At 58.7% G+C, this 20,146-nt stretch overlaps 1 protein-coding gene and 1 long non-coding RNA gene across 3 annotated transcripts; one reads left to right on the top strand and one right to left on the bottom strand.

Annotated features, from left to right (window-relative positions):
- Positions 1 to 425: 425 nt before the first annotated feature.
- Positions 426 to 5,680, bottom strand: LOC123022183. 2 transcript variants are annotated; one of them, XR_006414480.1, is made up of 3 exons: positions 5,396 to 5,680; positions 3,915 to 4,093; positions 426 to 2,136 (listed from the first exon to the last, which is right to left on the bottom strand). It is a non-coding gene; the product is annotated as an uncharacterized LOC123022183 (long non-coding RNA). The 2 variants fall into 2 exon arrangements; XR_006414479.1 differs by having other exon boundaries at positions 5,400 to 5,678.
- Positions 5,681 to 5,986: 306 nt separating this feature from the next.
- LOC123022182 (cytochrome b5) lies at positions 5,987 to 17,624 on the top strand. The gene is made up of 5 exons (XM_044427681.1): positions 5,987 to 6,168; positions 9,686 to 9,814; positions 10,141 to 10,167; positions 16,060 to 16,091; positions 17,047 to 17,624. The coding sequence occupies exons 1-5, from the start codon at positions 6,007 to 6,009 to the stop codon at positions 17,135 to 17,137; spliced, it is 441 nt and encodes a 146-aa protein (XP_044283616.1). The 5' UTR covers positions 5,987 to 6,006; the 3' UTR covers positions 17,138 to 17,624.
- Positions 17,625 to 20,146: the final 2,522 nt, after the last annotated feature.

Consider the following 20,146-nt stretch of genomic DNA (forward strand, 5'->3'; position numbering starts at 1 on the left):
GTTTGAGGGTTGGAATGTGTTTAGAAGGGGCAGAAATGATGAGCTGCGAAGAAAAACCCACTCAAAGAAGGCTTTTTCAAAATCTCATTAGGATCAATGGACTTTACCCCTGGATTAGGGTTAGGGGTGTGCACCAGGGTAGGGTTAGGGTTAGAAAAACGAGGTGTCCTGCCATGGTTTTGAGGGTTGGAACGTGTTTAGAAGGGGCAGAAATGATGAGCTGTGCAGAAAAAGCTGCTCAAGGAAGGCTTTTTCAAAATCTCATTATGATCAATGGACTTTACCCCTGGATTAGGGTTAGGGGTGTGCACCAGGGTAGGGTTAGGGTTAGAAAAACGAGGTGCCCTGGCCTGGTTTTGAGGGTTAGTATGTGTTTGGAAGGGGCAGAAAGGATGAGTTGTGCAGAAAAAGCTACTCAAGGAAGGTTTCTTCAAAATTGCTCTCCTTTTAATGGAACTTTAGCCACGAGGGGCATGTAGAGCCCTCTCCGTCAGCATGCGAGCCAAGTCACTCAAGCATCACCCCAGCAGCCGAGCATCGGATAGCAGCGCACACAGGAGCCGTGCGCATGCTTGGAAAGAAGCAGCCGTGCCAGGCGATAACGTCACGAGCCGCGACTCATTAGCCACGACACGTCTGAGTTTTCGCATGGCTGGTCAGTGCCCTGCCAAGGACATATGTTTATTTGCTTGGACTGGCTGTGAGTGGTTTTTCCAAACTGAAACCTCAGTTTCCAGGTTTCATTGCAGTGCTGGCCCTTTGCGATAAATAGGTGGGTTTCGGTTTGCCGTCTGGGCGCTCGGCCTCTAAAAGGTTCGCCATCGCTGCCTTAGAGTAAAGGTAACATTGCCAGGGAAGGGCTGGACCTCCGGGCGGGAGGACCGGACGGCCCCAGTACGCCACGCCAAGGAGCAGAAGGCCATGGCCAGGTGACCTGGGTGCCTTGCCCTGCCTGCGGCCCAGGTGCTCCCTGGGACAGGCGACTCTAAGGAGAGCGAGCGACGAGCCTTGCTCCTTAAGCCCGACTTGGAGCGCAGGGCCCTTCCAGGTCCCTCTCGGGTGGGCGAAACTGCCGCCCCAGTCAAGAAGGCCCAGCAGGGCGCTCTTGACCTCGCTGGACAGGGGAGCCCGGCTCACCATCGCAGGCCCCGCATCTGTGCCCAGGCAGGGCGGGGGGCTGTGCTCCGGCATCCGGCAGCGTGTGTGACGGCCGCGCTCCCACTTCTCCTCCTCTGACTGGCTCTCCGGTGGCCGGAGACCCAGCGGGGGATGCTCACCCGCCCGCCCGCCCACCCGCCCTCCTTCCGAGGGAGAGCGAGGCGCCCTGGCTGGGAAGGGGGCACTCTGGGCAGGGGCTGGTGCCCTCGGACACGCAGGCGATGCTCGGGGAGGCTCCCGGGACGCGCCCTGCCTGCGCCCAGGGCGTCTTGGCCAGCCGGGTGCCTGCCAGGCATGCTGCACCGCACCTCCTGCACTGCTGCTTTAAAACCGGAGAGGGTTTTTTGCCGGTCTTTATTCCTCTAATTCCCCACATCGGTTTGCCTCTTCGGATGCAATTCCGTGCAAATATCTGCTGCTAGCTGGAGCACTCTGGGAGCTGCAGGCCTCTTTCCTGTCCAAACAGGCCTGGAGTGCTTGTCCAGAGGGAAAGAGGGTGTCGCTCTTTGTCTGAAAACCTCGTTTCCTACATTTCTCCCGCACAATCCGTGCACAATGAATGAAGCCACGGGGAGAGTCAGGCACATGTGGGTGACTAATCACCTCCTTCTCCACCAAGCAGGACCAGGAGCGAGACGGTGCCCGCGTCCAGCTACGTCTTGGCACATCAAAAAAGAAAGCGAGAAGGCGGGGGGTCAGCAGGCTGCCGGTCGCTTCCCGCGTTCTCGTGTGATGTCGTCACCATTCCCAGGCAGGAAAGCCTCTCGTTTTGCTGCGCCAAAAACAACAGTGGCCAGGAAGAAACAAATTACAGTCTTGTTTTGGCTTTTTGTCTTGACTGTGTGATTTATGGGCCTCAGTACAGCGATTAGAGATGAAAGAAAACATTCCAACCTCAAGACCTGTACATTACTGAGGTCTCATGTGCCTGGCCTTCTACATGAGTTACTGTAAAAGGGAGTGGGTGGGAAGCAGCCCCTGTATTAAAAAAAAAGGAAAAAAAAAGTCATTTTTAAAAAGGAAAATTACAAGAGCTCAAAGTCAGCAGATACAGTAGAAACAACTGCCCAGTCACTGCCCTGTGAAGCAGAGGAGGAAAAACATCTCTGCCCGGAGGCGGCCTGCAGCTCTTGCTGGGCCCGCTGGAGACAGCAGCCCCGCGCTGCTCAGGGCCAGCAAAGGCAAGCACATCCTGGCCTGTGCAGAGGGGAGGCGGGCTCGCCCGGCTCCGGGACGCGTGACAAGCACGCTTCCCAAGAGCGCCTCGGCAGCACCGCAGGAGAAAAGGTCCGCACGCTTGACCTCCAGGGTCTCGGCAGCTCTGGAGAAGAGCTTCCCCTCACTACGCACAGCACAACCCGATGCCCACGATTCCAGCCCATTCTTTGTGCACAAGATGCGAGGCGGGAGGGGCTGCACATGCGACTGCGCCCCCTGCTTGGCGGGTTTGGATATTCCTGGCCTCAAAGTGAAAGGGGAAAAACATGGCTTGTGTCTTCCATTTCTGGCCACTGCAAATGTGGAAAACACGTCTCGATCGATAACGTTTCCCAGTTTGAAAGAAGTCAACCGACCACACGCAGGTGATCGCATTTAAAAGTCGCATGCATGCACTTCCCTGCTCATTCACACAAGGCTCTGGCAGACGAGGGATGCGCGCCCGTGGGCCGTTCTGCCGCACGGAAGTGCCCTTCATCAGGAACGCCGCTGCATTCAGCCAAGAGCCTCCCGTGCCAACCGCAGAGCGTGGGCGCTTGTGGACGGGTGCGCCAGTGTGCGTTCCGCCAATGGCAGCACCTCCGCTTTGCAGCCAGCAGCATCCCTCGGAGCAAACAGTTAGCGTGCTGCTTTAGAAATGTGTTGATTTCCTCCGAAGGACACCAGGAGCCGACCTTCGGAGGACAGGCCCAGTCGAGGAATAAAGACTTTGGTGACAGCCGCGATCTCGCTTGTGCAAAGGCACGGAGAAAGCAAAAGGGAACTGCGAAGGAGGTAAGCTCCCCAGGTCGAAGTCCTCTTATTCTGGACTCGATTCTCCTTTGCGTCTTGGGCAGTAGCTTCTTGGTGCCATGACCTGCTCTGTGCTACCACTCAATCAGAGCCGATTTCTAGAACTGTCAAAGGGGAAAATATGAGAGTGGCTGAAACGGACAGAGTATCTTTTATAGCCACTCTCATTTGCCCAAAGGATAGAACTGGATTTGGGGTTGCTGCCGATATGGGCCAAATGGATAACCTCCGGGCCCCGGAGTAAGGGATGCGGTATTGGAAGGTGCCTTACCCCCAGCTGCCCCCCGCCTGCCCCACCTAGCCCGATTCTGTCTGTGTTCTGGGGCAGCCATGGCCCTCTGCGCGGCTTCAGGCAGGAGGGGTACCAGCCCTTCCCAGAGATCCTGTTGCGGATGGGCCTGGGGCACCCCACAGGAAAAGCCGCTGAGCCTCGGCCCTTCCCAAGTCCAGCACGCTGTTGTCAGATACGTTTGAGATACAGGAATGTGTGCGTCCAAGATGGGCGCGCTGCAGAGAAGCCCACAGAAGCACAGGAATTCAGCAAAGAATCCACAGATTAAGCAGAAATATGAGCCTAACCCCCATCATGCGGTCTGAAATACAAGGAGGGGGAAACTCCCCACCCCGACCCCCAAAACACCATCCCTGAAACAGAGACTTTCCAGAAGCCCCAGATAACACTTGTGTCATCTTTCAGCAAATAACCAAATTGCTGCAATGAAGGGAATGGATCTGCCCCTACCTACATTTTTCGGGTTTTATTACTGCAGATAAGCTGGAGCCACTGTGCAGACAGGGAGACATTACGACTGTGTTTCTCTGGCCTGCCGTTATCTCTATCCATTCCGACTCGCTGAAATGTGGTGGTAAATAGATGAAGAGGCCGCTGGGCAGGCCTCCAGCTCTGGCGGTTCAACTCGCTGGACTGGAAAAAAGAGAAAGGCACATTTCCCGAGAGAACGATGGCTTTCCACATATATCCCCCACCCGCCGAACATGTTTCCCATGACTGAATAAACACAGCACAGGAACGCACGAGTGCCACTGGGGAGTGCTCAGGCAGAGAGAGACGCACCCCCACCCCCCGTAATTCACACAGCCTTCCTCTCTGAGCCGCCAGGCCTGCTTTCCTGTCCATCCCCCTTGTCAAGGAAACCAGGTGAAGGACGCAGCGGCACAGTCCTCCTGGCAGCTGGCACTTTGGCAGCCGCAAGCCAGCTTGACCCGAGGGCCGATCCGTACATTAGCCCGATTTCATTTCTCAGGCACAACTGTCTACTCAAGTAACGTGCGAGGCATGATTAAGCCCATGCAGCATTTGTTTCTTTAGTCTGTAGACCCAGAGGTTCTCTCGACAGACAATCTAATCCTCGGATTGAATAGCTGTTGCACAGAAAATATTTCCAGGTCAGAAATGGGATGCTCAAACAGGCTGCTCAGTTTTCTAAACAGATTATGAAGGCCTGCTATTGCTATTCCAATGTGCTCATGTAGTCCATCACCCAGACGATTTACATGCAACAGCAGCCGTGCTCACACAACCTGACAACCACCTCGGCAGCAAGCCACAGTGGGTCGGTGGTTATGCAAACAGTCCACTGAATACCCGGTCGCTGTGGGTTGTTGGCCTCCCACGCCCTGGTCCTCCCAGGGGAATCCCAGGAGAGACTATGGCAAGCCTGAGCTGCTTCCCTGTTCCCCTATACACCTGCAGACTTCCCTGCCAAGTTTGTTTTAAGCTCTTTTGGAATCCTTCTATAAAAATTCAGCTTTATTTTTAACAACTTTCAAAAGTGAGTCTTCTCATATACAAGAAAGGTTTTGCATGTTCCCAACGTGGCATGAGGAAAAGTGAGAGCGCCCCTTGGGCCATGAGCACAAACCGGCCCCTCAGGGTCTGGCTGCGAAGGGGGGAACAAGTTTTGCCAGTGACGATCGATCGTTGGTGCCTTTGGTTGTTTGACAGAGGTCAGATCTGGCCCCAGGTGGAACCACCTGCAGCCCCCGTGTGGTCATGGCCGGAATGGGGGGTACCCGCCAGAGGGGCTTCGCTGCCGGGCCCATGCCGCCCAATGCCCCCCCCCCCCGGCGGTCCCTCTTCCCACAGCCATGCAGGCGCAGGTTTAATTAAAAAAGTTCGCAGATATGCGGTGGGGGAGATGTTCAGAGCCATGTTTGGCGCTCATACTAACAACAGCTGAACACCGCATTTAACCAGAGCCGGTACCTACGCATGGGAAGCTCGCTGCTCGGCTCCGGCGACGGACAGCGCGGAACAAGCCACCCTTCAGCGCGCCGACGAACGGCGACAGGCCCCTTCGGGGCGCGGGGCGGCCGGGCTCGGCGCTGCGTCGGCCCCAGCGAGGCCCGCTCCCGAGCCGGAGGTGGAATAAACGGCAACATGCCGGGGAACGCGCGGGGCTGCGCCGGGTCACCGGGGTGCCGCGTGGCGTCACGGCAGCCTGGGGAGGCCGGGCGCGTGGGGGCTCGCAGGGCCGCGCGGAGGAGCTGGGGCGCGGCAGGGGGCGCTTCGCCCGGAGGCGGCCGCGGCGAGCGAGGCGGCGTCCGGACAGCCGGCCACCGGCGCGGCCTGCAGCGCGCCCCAGCGCCAGGGGGCGGTGACGTCACCAGCCCGGAAGTCCGCGCGAGGGGCCCTCTAGGCCCGCCCGTGTTCGTAGAGCCTCTTCTCGCCGCCTTCTGAAATGCGCCCTTCCATTGGCTGGCGAGCGCCGGGAGCGCGGACCCGATTGGCCCGCGCGAGCCGCGCCCCCTCCGCTCCCGCGGTACGGCGGCTTCGGAAGGCCAAGGCACCTCTTTCGGCGAGTCGCGCGAGCCTGCATGGGGACGGCGGGGGAACGCGGCCTCGACGGGGCCGGCCCAGGGCCCGCTCCGGGCGGCCCCTTCTACACGCTGGCCGAGGTGGCGAAGCGCAACTGCAGCAAGGAGACCTGGCTGGTCATCCACGGGCGCGTCTATGACGTCACCGGCTTCCTGAGCGAGGTGAGTGGCGGGCATGCTAATTTATGCAAATAGGCCGCTGGCCTGACGGGGAGGGCCCGGCCAAGGGGCGGGGCCTCAGGGCGGCTCTTTCCGCTCCACGCTGCCGAGGGGGGCGAGTAGGCCCCCTCCAGGTGCCCTGGCCAGTGGTTAGGGATGATGGGAGCTGTAGTGCAGCACCTCGGAGGGCAGCGGGTTGTGATGATCTTGCACGAGGTGCTGCTTTGGGATAAGCAACTCCATTTCCCATTATCCCCAGACAGTTTGGCCAGTGATAGGGCACGTGCGGGTGGGGGTCACGCCGGTGTTGCTTGCAGTGATGCCGTTTTGGAGTAGCCAGGGCAGACATGCTGGTGGCCTCCAGATATTTTGGACTATGGCCCCCATCGGCCTCGGCCAGCTTGGCCAATGATTAGGCATGATGGGAGTTGTGCTGTAAAGCATTTGGAGGGAATCAGAGTTGGGCTCAGTGGCATGACCCCACACACAAGGCCACTTCACTGACGCGCAAATCTGCCTTCCGGTTGCTTTCTTCCTGACCACTCTCAGTGGAAGGAATGGATGCTGCATGTGCCTGTTCTTGTGTTATCTGCGTATTCTATATTCTAACCCCTAAGGTTATAATATTAATTCTGATTTTCAGGGTGAATGCGTATGAAAATTCTTGATGCTGTTTCCTCAGAAACAATGAAGCAACAATAGTGTTGGGGAACAGTTTCTGAGCTATGGAACAGTTTCCTTAAACACACCCCAAGTCTTTTCTCCCTTCTGCCACCCATTCCATGTAGCCATTTCCTTTGCCTTAAACAGGACAAAACTAGTAAAAATCCTAAGCTTCTGGTGTTTGCGGGGAAATGAACAACCCTATTCCCACCAGCACAGTCTGAATCAGATTTAGATAACAACTGCAAAAGCAAAGTAGGGGACGCGATGGACTTCCTCCTCCTCCTCCTCATTTTTCTTTGCTATTAAGTTTGCGACCTCCTCTTCTATGCCCACCCAAAGCAGCTAACCTATATTTACGTAAAAGCAATGCAAGACAACGCAGTATCTAGTCAACATAAAATGTTGACCTTTAGCTAACTGCAAAGATAAAAACACTTTTTGTGAAAGCCGCATAAAATTGTAAAAGGCCGCTACCGACAGAATGTTTGAAGCCCCATTCCCAACTATTTACTTGCTGGGGCTTCTTCTGTAATGTATTCCAGTGGATTGGGACCTGCACAGGAATGATTTCAAGTGTGCACCTGTGCGTACGAGGGAGAGCACTCAAGTGGGCCCTCCTTCATTTGAAATGACGGCACGGGGCAGTCCCTCTGTGTACCATCTCGAAGCTGTAGAAACTGCCTTTTGAGCTTTGAAAGTTGTATTAGAGCATGCATGACTGAAATCGAGACACGGGGTTCTGAGATGAGAGGAGCTTGTTGGAATGAGGTTGATCCGGTGTGTTCAGAAAGCTTGGGACCACATTCCTGAATTGCTCAAGAGGTGCCGGTTTGTTTATTGATTAGGCTGCCCCTTCTTCCTAACACGTCCTGGAATGATATACACGGGACATGAGTGAAGCTAATGAACTACGATAAAAGTGCAGAACCTTCTAAATGGACAGAGCAGCAGCGCTGGCTGACAGGCATGGCCAACTTGAAGCATGGTGCTAATGAAACTGGCACCATAAAGATGGCGATGCTGGTGCCAGTCACCCTCCTTTAGGGACAGTATTTCACAAGTTGGGGCCATCACGAAAAAGAGTATCTCCCTTGGTCCCACAAAACATACTTCACTGTAAGTGAGAATCGGCTTCCGCTGAAGGTCCTGGGACTTCCTGTGATCAGAGGTGTGTATCATGGATGCGTTTCAGGGCAGGATGTATTTGCTTCTGTCTTCCCTCACCGTGTGCCCAGCACGTGCTGGGAAGTGAGACTCTGGGCGCCTGCCGCCCAAGCGCTGTTTCGCGTCAGAGCCAGGCCAGCTGCGGACTGGCACAATCCGCACTGTGTGTCTCAGCCTCGCTTGGCACGTGGCTTTCTGCTATTTGGCCACTGGGAGAAAAACGACCATGGCCATGAGCAGCCTCTTGGCCGTGGGCAAATTCAACCCCTCAGTCTGTTTGCGTATCAGAGCATCTCTTTTTTTGATCCAACATTTTCAGGCAACAGCAACAATGCCATTCTTCAAGGAGAAACTTAAGGTTCCAAGAAAGGACCTGAGCTGCCCTTCTCCAGAGGGCAACTCCGTATGCACATTGTCTCTCTTCCGCTGGGAATGTGGGAGCCAGCTTCAATGTCAGAGAGATTCCGTAGGGCTGAGCGCGCACTGTTCTAGGCCCGGTTGGGGTGGGCAGCCCAGCCCAGCCCGGCCCATGCCGGTCCGGCCGCTGCAAGGCCACATAAACAAAGGAGAGAAGCCAGCTGCCGGTGACCTCGGCCAGGCCCTTCCTGCGTGCTGCTTGTCTCCAGCTCCTCTCTGCCTGTGGCTTCTTTGGTGTCCTGCTGGGGAGAAATGCGAGATTTGCCAAAGGGGCAATCCGGTGACGTCAATCGGAGATGACTCCTCTAACCTCTGCCCTTCGTCTCGACCTTGGATTGTTTCGCCATGGGAGCAGGCTTCACCACAGGGCTCCCTGCCGCGCCGCTAAGGTGTGCCTGGGCATGTTCTACCTGCCTTGCACTCCCTGGCCTGAAGCACCCGAGGGCTGGGGCTCCTGTTCTACCCACCTGGGGAAGTGGGGCGGGGGGCAGGGAGCCAGCCAGGTGCTGGAGCCCAGGGGGCTCTGTGGATCCCACCTGGCTGTTTGTCCATCCGGCCCAGTATTTGGCTCTCCAAGGGCCTCAGGAAGAGGGAGGCCTTTTCTAGAGATGCTTGCAGCTGGAAGTGCCTGGGAGCAAAGCCGAAACGTGGAGCGGGGCACCCTTGAGCATGGACCTTGACGGGCCTGCTTGCTCGGTCGTCCCCACGCCAGTGCCCAGGCAGCCTGTGGCAGTGCGGCAGCGCTCCCTTCTGTGCCTTGGGGGCGGCTGGGTGCCCGCTGCTGCCAGGAGCCATCTTGTCGAGGGAGAATGTCGGGGGAGTGGAGGCAGGCCGGGCTGGGAATGGGTCTGTCTGTTCCTTTGCCTCATCTTTGCCCAGCTTTCTGCATTGCAAGGAAGCACATTCTGGGGCAACAGCTGCACGTTGTCACAGGCAGAGTCACCGAATGCCAGTGCAGCAAAACTCCCAGTGTCACAGTGTCCTTGGGGATCCTGGGTCGGGACGTTTGCGCCCTCACTTGGCCTGGGATAAGGGGACGCCCCCGTGCCGGGCCTGGTTTCAGCAGCCGCCAGGGTTCAGGTGTGTGTGGAGAAGGTGAATGGCATCCGTGAGGCCCCCCAGGGAGAAGGGGGCTTTTCAAGGCTGCAGCTGTGGCCCCTCGGTGGGGCGATCCTGCCCAGTCGTGGCTCTGAGGCGATTCGTTGCGGCAGGTGCTCACGCTCCCATGCGTTGCTGTCCTTCCTCACTGCTCCTGTGCTGATCTTCCTTTCAGCATCCCGGTGGAGAAGAGGTTTTGCTTGAACAAGCAGGGAGAGATGCCACGGAGAACTTTGAAGATGTCGGCCACTCTAAGGACGCCCAGGATATGCTGAAGCAGTACCTCATTGGAGAGGTTCATCCGGTGAGGCCCTCGTGCACGGCCCCTGGGCGCCTGTGGGTTCTGCACTTGCAGCTTTCCCTTCTTGCAGAACGGGCTGGGGCAGCAGCTTCCTCTTTGGCCCTTATGGGAGCGCATGTGGGGCTCCCCGAGGGAGGGGTTACGGGGAGAGGCTTTTGGTTGCCCCTTTCATGAGCCCTTGGCCAGCACCTTGACGGCCAGGCTGCCTCTGGGAGCCGGAGGGAGGGTCTCACGCTGCTCGGGGAGCACCTGCCCTCCTTCAGAGGCCGGAGGGAGTTCTGTGCAGGCCGCTTGAACAGTCTTTCCCTCCTCTTCCCCTCTCTCTGCAGTGCGACCGTAAACCAGACGGCTCCAAGGTAAGACCTGCTTCTGGGGCGTTTTCCCTTCCATTCTTGGGCAGCCAAAAGCAAGGATTAGACACAGGCCCGTGGCACTAACTGCTGCAAAAGTGGTGGCGGGGCCAGACACGCTCGGGTGCTGCCTGTGGGAGGAGGGCACTGGCCGGGGGGCCTCTCCCTTCTCGGGGGCCGCGTGGCAGCCCTGGGCCTTTCCACTGGCTTGGCCCGTCAGAGGCAGGCTCTTTGTGCCTGGCCGGCCAGGCTGGTGCCTCCTTATGCAGCACCCCCCTCTGCCTGGCGGATCCCGTGAGGTGTGGGTTTCGTCTCTCTCGATTGCTTCCGAAGGAGGCTGCCCGGCTGTCCTCCCCGCCCAGGGGCTCCGGCGTAGGCCAGTCGGGGGCCATTCCGCAGAACAACTGGGATGCCCAGGCTGCATTCTCAAGGTGCTGGCTGGGGATTACAGGAAGGGGAAGGGGGTTGAGCTCCTGGGCTTGGCTTGAGGGCTTCCGGAGGGCTATGAGAAGCAGCCTTCAGCTGGGCTGCACCCCCTCCCACCCCCCAGTGCGTTGACTGTCTTGCCTGGGACTGGCTGCAGAGGCTCCCCCCCCCCCGCCGCCGCGTGCTTCCGGCAGGTTCTTTCCTGGCCCTCCTTGGAGGCGCCCCTGGGGGACGGAGCAGAGACCTCCTGCCCTACGGCATCTGTTTGGCGACAGTGGAAGCAGGATGTTGGTCTCGGTGGACCTTTGGCCTGCTCTCACAGGAGCGCACTGATGCTCGTAGGAGCAGGAAAGGCTCTGGGGGAAAGGTCCTGGGCTGGAAGGCCGTCCTCCTTTGCTGGGAGTTCCCTGTTTTGCACCCAGCAGGTGCCAGGGAAGCGGAAGTGCTGCAGTTCTCGAGCAGCCAGGGATGGCCAGGCTGCCCCTAATTCTCCCTGGCCGGACGGGAGGACGTGGAACCGGGCGTTGTGAAGTAGTTCCCACGTTGGGGGCCCCTCTGCTGCCAGTGAACACGGAGCCATGGGCTGCCCCAGCCACACTGTGCAGTGCCCAGCTGGTCAGCCGTCCACGGGAGATGGGACCGAGGCGCTTCCCCAGTCCGGCTCGTGGCCCTCTCTGCGTGGCCCTCCTTCTGCCGGCTCCTGTCAACAAAGGCTCGAGAACACAGCTCTTGACTCCACACAGCAGCCTTGCCCAACCTGGCGCCCTCCAGTGCGTGGGAGAGCGGCTCCCATCATTTGCAGCCGCGATGATGGGGGCTGTAGTGCAGCGCACCTGGGGGACACCGGCTTGGGCCCGGCTGCAGCACGCGGGGCCCGGGGAGGCGCAGCTGCCCCGGGAGTGGCCTCCAGGCCGCCAGGAAGGCCCCGAGCAGCTTCCCCACTGCCTTGCGTGTGAGGCCAGCACTGCAGACGGCCTTGCGCCAGGCGCCCACCCCCCTGCCGCCGACCCCCGTGTGCAGTATCTGTGCCTTAGGGAGCTGTAAAGTAAATACCTTTTGGTGATTTATGATATGCCCGGGGGGGTGGAATAGCCTTGACAGTGTCGCTTCTACAAACAACCACGTGCTGCAGCAGTTTCATCTATGGAAAAGGTTTCACGGTAACAAACGGCTGGTAAATGGGCATTGTGTGTGTGGCCGAGAGGGCAGTGCGGCTGGCGCTGGCCTTGCCGCAGGGTGCAGGGTGCCGTTCCTTGGCCGCAGGGCTGGCGGGGCCGCTGCATTTTGCTTCCGTCCCTTGGAAGAGAAAGTAGAAGTGCCATGTGGTGCGCTGGGGGAGGGCCGGGCAAGCTCCTCCGGCACAAAAGTGGCTGTGCAGGCCCGAGCGGCATCCCGGATGGGCCCCGCTCTCCCCTGGCCTTGCCCAGACGGTATTTGTGCTTCCACTCACTCCTGGGAAGTGGGATTTTGACGGGAAGAGACAGATAACCACTGTGGGTGGCCAGGGAGCAGGAAGTGTCCTGTCCGGCCCGCTCGCGAGCTGCTTGCCACCCCGGGAAAAGGCCTGGCCCACTTCAGCGCCTGGTTGCTCCTAAGAAACAATGGCTCTGCAAATGTCCCGGGCTGCCCTTCCCCAGCACGGTGTGTGTCAGATCTTTGGGCTGCGACTTCCATCAGCCTCGGCATGGCCAGAGGTCTGGGGGTTGTAGTCCAAGCACCCAAGGGCACGGGGTTAGGATACTGAAGGAGGAGCTGGTAGGCTTCCAGATGGCCTGTCTTCACCCCGCACCCTGCCAGCCTCCTGCAGCCGGCACTGGGAGTCCGACCAGCGCAGTGGGAAGCCGCGGTGCTTTTCAGCAGCCAGGCCGCAGCGGCATGAAGTCAATGCAGCCGCACCTGTGCATGTCGCCTCGGAGCGGCCCCACGGTGCCCCAGCGTACCGCACGCGTGGAAGGCCCCGCTCGGGCTCGCCTGTGTGTCTGTTCTGTGTCTCTCTCCCCCTCTGCCAGGCCTAAGCGAAGGGTTGCTTTTGCATGCTTGCCTCCTCCTCAGCTGCTTGTTCACTGTTGGCTTTCTCACGTTCTCTGCGTGCCCAGCTAACGCCACTCTGTGAGTCTCAAGCATAACATCTTCTGTGGGGCAAACTGATCGGGCCGTGTCGTGCTCCTGCCTCCTCTGTGCACAACGAAACCCCTGCAGCAGAATAGCTTAGCTGGAGGGGGAGGAAGCTGATCCGGCTGGGGACATGACGGGCGTTGCCCTTTCGGGGTGGGGAGGCAGCCCACCTGCAGAAGCGTCGCCCGACAGCTCCGGGAACGACGTGGGGAGATCTGCAGTGCCCTGCTCGCCCTTTCCTGAGCCCGATCTGGACAGCGTGATGCCTGTTGGATGACGCAGCAGTGGTTGGGATGCGCCTGCAACACGGGGGCATTCCTTCCCCTTTTGCTGGCCACAGGGGGATTCATGTTAGCCACAACTTCCCTCTCTTGCTCTCTCCCCCCACCCCAAACTTGGGTCCGTCTGCCACAGTGGAGCATGTACGGTGGACGTGCAGCTTCTGCGTGGAAGATGCTTCTCCTTCTGGGGCACATGAAGCTCCTGGATCTTTGGGTGGGGCCTCATGGAAGGAGCCCTTGCTTGAAAGGTAGTGAAATCTCCAGGTGGGTCTCGCTGCAGTGACAAACTTCACGCCACTGCATCCTCTTCGTGCAGCAGCAAGCCAGAAAGAGGGCCGAGCAGCCTTGCCCCGGGAAGACCCTTGCACGCTCGTGTCCCTGAAGGCTCCCTGAGGGCCATGACCCCGACTGGACGTGTCCAAGCGTTGCAGCTCTCCCTTTTGGAGGACAAGGAGTGCCTCAAATGACCCAGCCCAGTCCGTACTGCACAGGGCCACTTTTCCTTCCTCCCACTTGTTCTGGTAACCAGCGACTTGTGCCGGCCTGGCTGAGCCACAGAAGGCGCACCTGAAGCATCCCGCAATTGCAACGGCTGGCAGAATGGAAGCATGGCCTCCGTGCAGCCGCCAGCCCCGTGTGGGGCACGGATGCAGCCCGGCTTTGCCTGCAGGGCTTGTACTTGTGCTACACGGGCAGAACGGGGAAGAAGCCTCCTTGCTGCGGGGGCGGGTAAGCTCCAGGGAGAGCGTGAGCAGGAGACGGGCCGTCAGGGAGGCCAACCCATGGGGCCTGCAGACGGCCTGGAGCTCTACTAGGAGGGGCCAGGAAAGGGCCTGTTGGAGGAGCGAGGGGTGGAAGGAACAGCTCGGATGGAGCAGTGGCGGCTTGGGCCCCCGGCAAGGAACGTCCCGGCTGGTATTGTGTGGCGGTTGCCCTGGACGGGCTTGACGCAGACCTGGATCTCGAGCGCACACGCACACGCTTGCTGTCCTCCGCAGCGAACGGCAACCCCCCAAATTCAGCTATTGCTTAACTGCTTTCTGCCTTGGGTTGGGTCATCTGTCAGCACAGCAAGTTTCTGTTTGCTGAAAGCCTTGCTTGGTTTCAAAATCAAGTCTGCCTTGCAGGCTCACGGGGCACCTCAGAGAGTGGCCTGCCTGCCTTCCTTCCAGAGCAGCTCAGTACTTCATCCCAAGGAATTCAGTCCTGAGCCTCTTAAAATGCCAGTTTTGGAGTCCATGTTGACTCCTCTCTGGAAAATTCTGCTCCTGACTTTCCACCTGACTCTAGGCCTGTGGTTCCCCTTCTTACTGCGAACGCAAAGGGCTCTCCACCGTCTTTTCTGAAATAAAAGTGTTGTTTGTCCTGCAATTTGAATGCAGACTGTGGATTGATCTTGGGCATCTTGTTCTGCAGCTTTTGTTCCTCTGCTTTAAAGGGAAGGTCTGAGCACAGAGATACCACCCTTGGCCCAGCCTTAGCAGTCTTTGAATAATGGCTGTAATTGCCCTCCCGCACAGTCATGCTGGCCAACCGGAGCAGCGGGCCCTCCCAGCGCCCGGAAGGAGCCCTGTAGTCCAGACAGAGCTGCTCCGATAGGCCCTGCGCTTGTGTCGTAACACCAAGCGGAACGAGATTCTCCCAGGCCTGACGCGGTTCTCCATATATGAAAAGCGCCTGTTTGGAAGGAACGTTCTTGCGCCTGGCACCGAACTTCTGCGGGTGGAAATACCTTGCCCCCTCCCTCCCCCATGAGCAGGAGTGATGTGTTGCAGCGGTCCAGGCCCCTGCACTGACCAAGGGACTGGGCCCACTGGCCTTGTCCTTGCTCTGCTGGTCTAGGAGTCCCCGAAAGGCACCGTCCAGCGTGGAGGCAAACGGCGATCCAAGGACACGGCTGCGTCTGTGTCTCTGCGCGACCGCGGGCCATCTCAGATACGAACAGCTTGGAACAATGGTCCCTTGTGTGTTGCCACAGGATCCTTGTGGGCTCGTTCCAGCCCGGTGGCGGGAGCAGGAGCAAGCCCTGATCGCGCACCTGTGCCTTGCGCGCCTCACTGGTGCGGGAGGCCAGAGGGCCCCTCCTCCGGCGGCTGCAGGATGGGTTGCCGGCCGCTTGTGGTGCCTCGGCAGCCCGGCCGGCAGCGCTGGGTGCTCGGATGCCGCTGGGCGTGGGAGAGCCAAGAAGCTGCGCTGTGTCTTTGAGCAGCCAACCTTGAGCCTCGTGTGGGAACAGCAAGTCAGACAGAGACGCCCTTGAGGGGAGCGTGCCAGAGGAAGAGTTCAGACCAAGCAAAGGGGATGATACACGGAGCCTCGCCGAGGAGCTCCAGGCACGCCTGACACTTGGTTTCCCTCCGTGCTTGGCCGGGAAAACTGGCCTGCGGACAGCACCAAACGGGCTGGCCCCCTTTCACGAGGACGCCGCCGTGGCTCGGCCGGCACGCGCCGCTCCGAAGGGGCAGTGAGGGAGCAACTCGCATCTCGAGGGCCAAGGGGCCTTTGCGCCTTCCCCCACTGCTCAGGGAGGCGGCCTTCCTCTGCCAGCCAGCCAGCCAGCCAGCCAGGAGGTCCTCCGGAAAGGGCGGGGAGTCAGGCCGGTGGGGCGAGCCCTCGTGGGGAACGCCGGCCTGCTTAACGAGGAGCTGCTGCAGGGGAGGTCCAGCTGGGCCCCGAGGGGGCTCTCCCGAGCCGGGCGGAGAAGCCCGGAGATGCGTGGGCCGCGTGGTGGCCCAGCAACTCTCTGCCCAGGGATCCCTTCTCTTGCCCGTCCGCCTCGCTCTTCACTGCCCAGACGCAGAGCGAGCCAGTGCTACCGGGCTGCAGTTGCCCACCAGCGTCCCATCATCTGGCGCTTGCCGCAGGAGCCTGGCGGTGGGAAGCAGGGTGGCCTTGGCGAGGAGCAGGCCTAGGAGTAAACCTGCAGACAGGAAGCAAAAGTGTTCCTGGGCAAGGAGGGGGTGGAGGAAGGCGGGATCTTCTTGCTTTTGGCTCTTCCTTCAGTAGCCAAGAATTCCAGCCAGAATTTGTTACCAGGGCATTAATCAGGTCTGTGTGCTTGTGTTTAATTTCACAGGATCCCAACAAAACACCTTCAGATGAGACCAGGTAGAGTATCGTGTTCATGCAGGTCAACAAATGCAACTTCCTCGCAAGTCAGCCTCGTCTTAAAAAGAGGCCCCCCTGAGTTTGTGGGTCGGCCTCCTGCAAGCAGCAATCCAGACAGGCACCTTTGTGTCAGAGTTGGGTGGAGCAGCTTCCGCCTGAGGGCCTTTGGCAGGGGGGCTGAGTGAGGAGAACCCCCAGGCATATTGTTTACATCTCTTTAGGTGATCTTGCAAAGGTTTGACAGAAGATTGAGTTCGTAAGATCCCGCTATGGGTGCTGCTCGCACATACTGTGGAATTCCACCAGCCGTCATATCTGCGGCTGGTTACTCCATGGCTTGGCCCGGTTGCGCCAGCCGCCCAAAGGTGGGCCTGTGCCTGGAAGCCAAGGACTGCATGGTTTTGACTTGACCGGAGGAGCTGTGACAGGCACCCCTTGGAGAGCGTCGACAGAGCTTGTCTTGCCTTCCTGCAGAGCGTCCTTGCCTCCATCACCAACTTCTGGCATCTGAAGGGGCTTTGGAGTGCCCAGAGTCAAATGTGGACTTTCTGCAAGCTAAATTTACCCTTTTGATAAGACCAAAACATTTGGGTTTTAGAAACAGAAAAAAACACAGGGGAGGGCGGTCAAAAGAGACAGTGTAGCCTAGTGATGCGAGTGCTGGTCTGGAACTTGGAAGGTGCAGATTCAAGTCCCTGCCCAGCCGTCAGGCTCCCTGGGGCCTCTGGGCCTGTCACGGACTCTCAGCTCAAGCCAGAACGGAGAGAGGCGCTGGGCGAGCCACGCTGGGTTCCTTATCCTTCGCGACTGAACGAGCAAGACTGTTCCAGCCTTGGCGCGTGGACCTGCCTTTTGCCCTAGGGGAGGCGGGGGCTGCTCACCGGCCGCTGTGTTGGGCACACTGCACTCAGTAGAAATGTGTTCTGACTGCCCCCTTCTCTGCCTTGCTCCTCAGCTTCTGGTCCGTCTGGCTGATCCCCATCCTCGGAGCGCTGGTCCTTGGCATCATGTACCGCTTCTACATGATGGATGGGAAGTCCTCCTGACTTGAGCCCTGCTGGACTGTTAGGACCAGGAACCGTGCTGTGTGCCTGAAAGTTGTGGGGTTTCGCTGCGTTCCAGTTGACCCTCCAGGTGTTGTCCTTCACATTTATCAGTCAGTCTAAGCAGCCCCAGTGCCTGCAGAGCCAAGCTAGAATCTGGGAGAGGCGACCTAATCTTTGTTGTAGCTGCAAGAGCTGTAGCCTCCCGCCTTCCCTTTGCATTTCTTGTTTCTGTGATCACCAGGTAGCAGCTGCTGGGATGCACGGTGGATGCTTCTGACTTGCATCAGTCTGTCCTGCCAATCGCCGGGTGAAAGAGCTGCCATGAAGTCATCATTCCTCTTTAGAACATGTTCAGCAGAACTCCTGCCTCTTTCTGTAGGTTTTGCAATGGTTAAATATGTATTTTTAATGGTTTTCTGGTGTATATAGTCTTCGCTGAGCATGCACCTTTTCAGTTGGTCTGTTCTGTAATAAACAACTCTCCGAATTCCTGTGACTTGGCCATGTTTGTTCTGACAGCCGCTGCTGCACCTGGTGATGTTGGGGGCAGCCATCGTCAATCGTGACATTCATCACAATTGACATTGATGGGTCCTTGCGTATGTTTAGCACTCAAAGACACTTGTGTATTCTTCTTCGAAGAACTCAAAGAAGTTAGCCCTTTCACCAGCTTCCTACGAGCGAGCGAAGGCTCCAAACCCAAACAAGGAGGTCTTAAAACCAAGGAAACCGCCTCTGGGCCTGGAGCAAGAGATTGCCCCTTTCACGACTGTGCAGGGGAGGGGGGGTGTTCCCTGCTGCGTTTGCTCTGGAGCCAGCTTCAGACAACGAAAACAATCACACAGAACAGGCATTGTGCTGGGACAGGGGGAACAGTCCACTTCCCCACTGTTCTCAGTCCCTCCCACAAGTTTGCCTTGTGGTTCTGTCTTAAGTTGGAATCCAGGATGTTTAATTGCCATGAAATGACACTTGTCTCCTGAAGACTTCTCAGCATTGCCTCTGCTCAGAGGAGGTCAAGAACTACAGCTCTGTAAAAAGAAACAGCCATATAATTTCATCTCGTTGCATTTCTGTAAGAAGCCCTGAAATACACGGTTGTGTACAGTAGAAGAACTGTTGGCATACATGTCAAGCAACACATCCAGTTGCAGGTAAACCGCTTTAATGATCAGCGGTGAGAAGTCCCAAGAATCCATCCTATATTTCAGGAAAGAAAAGGCTTTGCCTTGTCGGTTTTTGCTTATGGGGATCTTTGGGATTTTAGGCCCACCTAGGGCGCAGTTGGCCTGCAGCTATACAATCCCAGGCAGTGAGCCGAGCACAATCCCATGTGTAATCTGGTGCACATCCCACTGGTCACGTCTGAACAAGCCCTCCTGGTCTTTCCCCCCATCTGTTCCCATGCTGCCCCCAGTTTTTCTCACTAGGTTGGTACTCTGTTGAAAATGAGGCTATTTTCCCCCAAGCCCTTGACCTGGGATATTTTGGAGCGTGCCTGGACGACCGAGATGCAGAACGGAGTTTCTTCAACATGGGCTCCCTGGCGCCGTTTCATCAACAGCCAGCCAATCGGAGCCCAGAAGCCTTCCATCAGGGCAACACAAAAATGTAGCCGGCAGTTAAACTGGTTGTGTGAGTGACTGTTTTGAGGCAGGCTTGAGTCTGTTTTGTGTTTGTTGAATATTGTTGATAAGACAGATACACGTTAATCTCCCGACTCCCTCTCTCCCTCCTGCAAATCCAGGGTTCAGCTCTTGTCTTGGAAACTAATCCATGGCCGTCAGACAGAGAAACACCCAAGAAGCTGCCAGCTTCTCAGAAGAGGGGCTGGCTTATGGCCATGTCCTTGTGCTGGGCAGGACCAGGTTGAGTGACCTTTGCTCAGGTTTTGGTGCTTAGAAGCCTGAACAGAGCAGGATTTGCCTGCTGGAGGGGGGTCTTGTTTGGCCAACACAGGTGCCCCTTCCTAGCTTCAAATCAGGAAGAAGCACCCTTTCCCACATGACTGCCTCCTTGAGCATGCACAGAAGGCACTGATGAACCATTTATCAGGTGCTTTAAAAAATACTTATTTAAAAGCTCTTCCCAAGATGCATGACACGGGTCTGTGCAATATGCAAGACGGGAATTCTGAGCAGTGGCACCCATTAGAGGCAGGCTTCCCGGCCCCATTCAAAAAGCTAAAGTGAACCTGAAAGCCCCAAACAGTTTGAGGCCGAGTTATCCAGAGGAGGGCGGGCGGAATCCAGCCTCTGGACTTTGGCGGAGCCGAAGGTTCTGACTGGCGGCCAGCCGGGTTAGGGGCACGATCCAAGCGGGCCTCGAGCAGGCCCCGGGGTCCGGGCCCTTCTCCGGCGGGGCAGCCTGCGGCGGGGCCCGGGCGGACTCTGCGCGTGCTTCGGTGCAACCTCCGCGGAGCGGTTGCCGCGGGGCGCTCTTCACTTGCCCGCGCGTCAGGCTCAGGATGCCTCGGAGCGACCTGCCCGGCGGAGCGGGGCTGCTTCCGACGCGCAGCACGCGCACCGGCTCGAGGGAGCGGGGCCCCCGGCCGGCGGCACCAGGCAGCCGTTCCCGGAGGGGGAAGGAGGCGCCTTCCGCCGCGCGGGGCACGGCGCGATTGCCTGGCAAAACGGGCGGGGAGCGGCGCCGGCCCGAGGGCGCCCGAGCCCCACAGCCGCCTTCCTGCCCCCGATGCCCTCCCGGGCGCGGATGCTGGGCGCTGCAGTCCCGCACGCCGGGGGCCGGGCGGGCAGGTGGGTGGGCGCAGCCGCCGCGGAGGGAGGAGCGGGGGAGCGGAGCGGGCCGGCTCCTCCCCCGGCCGCGGGTGGTCCGGGCCCCCAGCCACGGCGCCGCCAGCGCCAGCCGGAGCCCAGCCGGGAGCCGCGCCCGCCCGCCGCTGCGGAAGCGCCGTCGAGCAAGCTGGAAGCGCCGCGGCGCCCCTGGCCCGGCCCCGCCGCCATGCGCTCCACGCTGGCCGGCGGCGGCGCCCCGTGCGTGGCCCCGGTG

Source organism: Varanus komodoensis, unplaced genomic scaffold, assembly GCF_004798865.1.
Source record: "Varanus komodoensis strain SLA01 unplaced genomic scaffold, ASM479886v1 scaffold19, whole genome shotgun sequence".
Taxonomy (NCBI): Eukaryota; Metazoa; Chordata; class Lepidosauria; order Squamata; family Varanidae; genus Varanus; species Varanus komodoensis.

What these genes read in the sequence shown, in the direction of transcription:
- LOC123022182 (XM_044427681.1), top strand. Translation starts at nt 6,007, where the DNA reads ATGGGGACGGCGGGGGAACGCGGCCTCGACGGGGCCGGCCCAGGGCCC. An exon ending in TCATTGGAGAGGTTCATCCG is followed by an intron (nt 9,815 to 10,140) that starts GTGAGGCCCTCG and finishes CTCTCTCTGCAG; the next exon opens with TGCGACCGTAAACCAGACGG. An exon ending in GTAAACCAGACGGCTCCAAG is followed by an intron (nt 10,168 to 16,059) that starts GTAAGACCTGCT and finishes TTAATTTCACAG; the next exon opens with GATCCCAACAAAACACCTTC.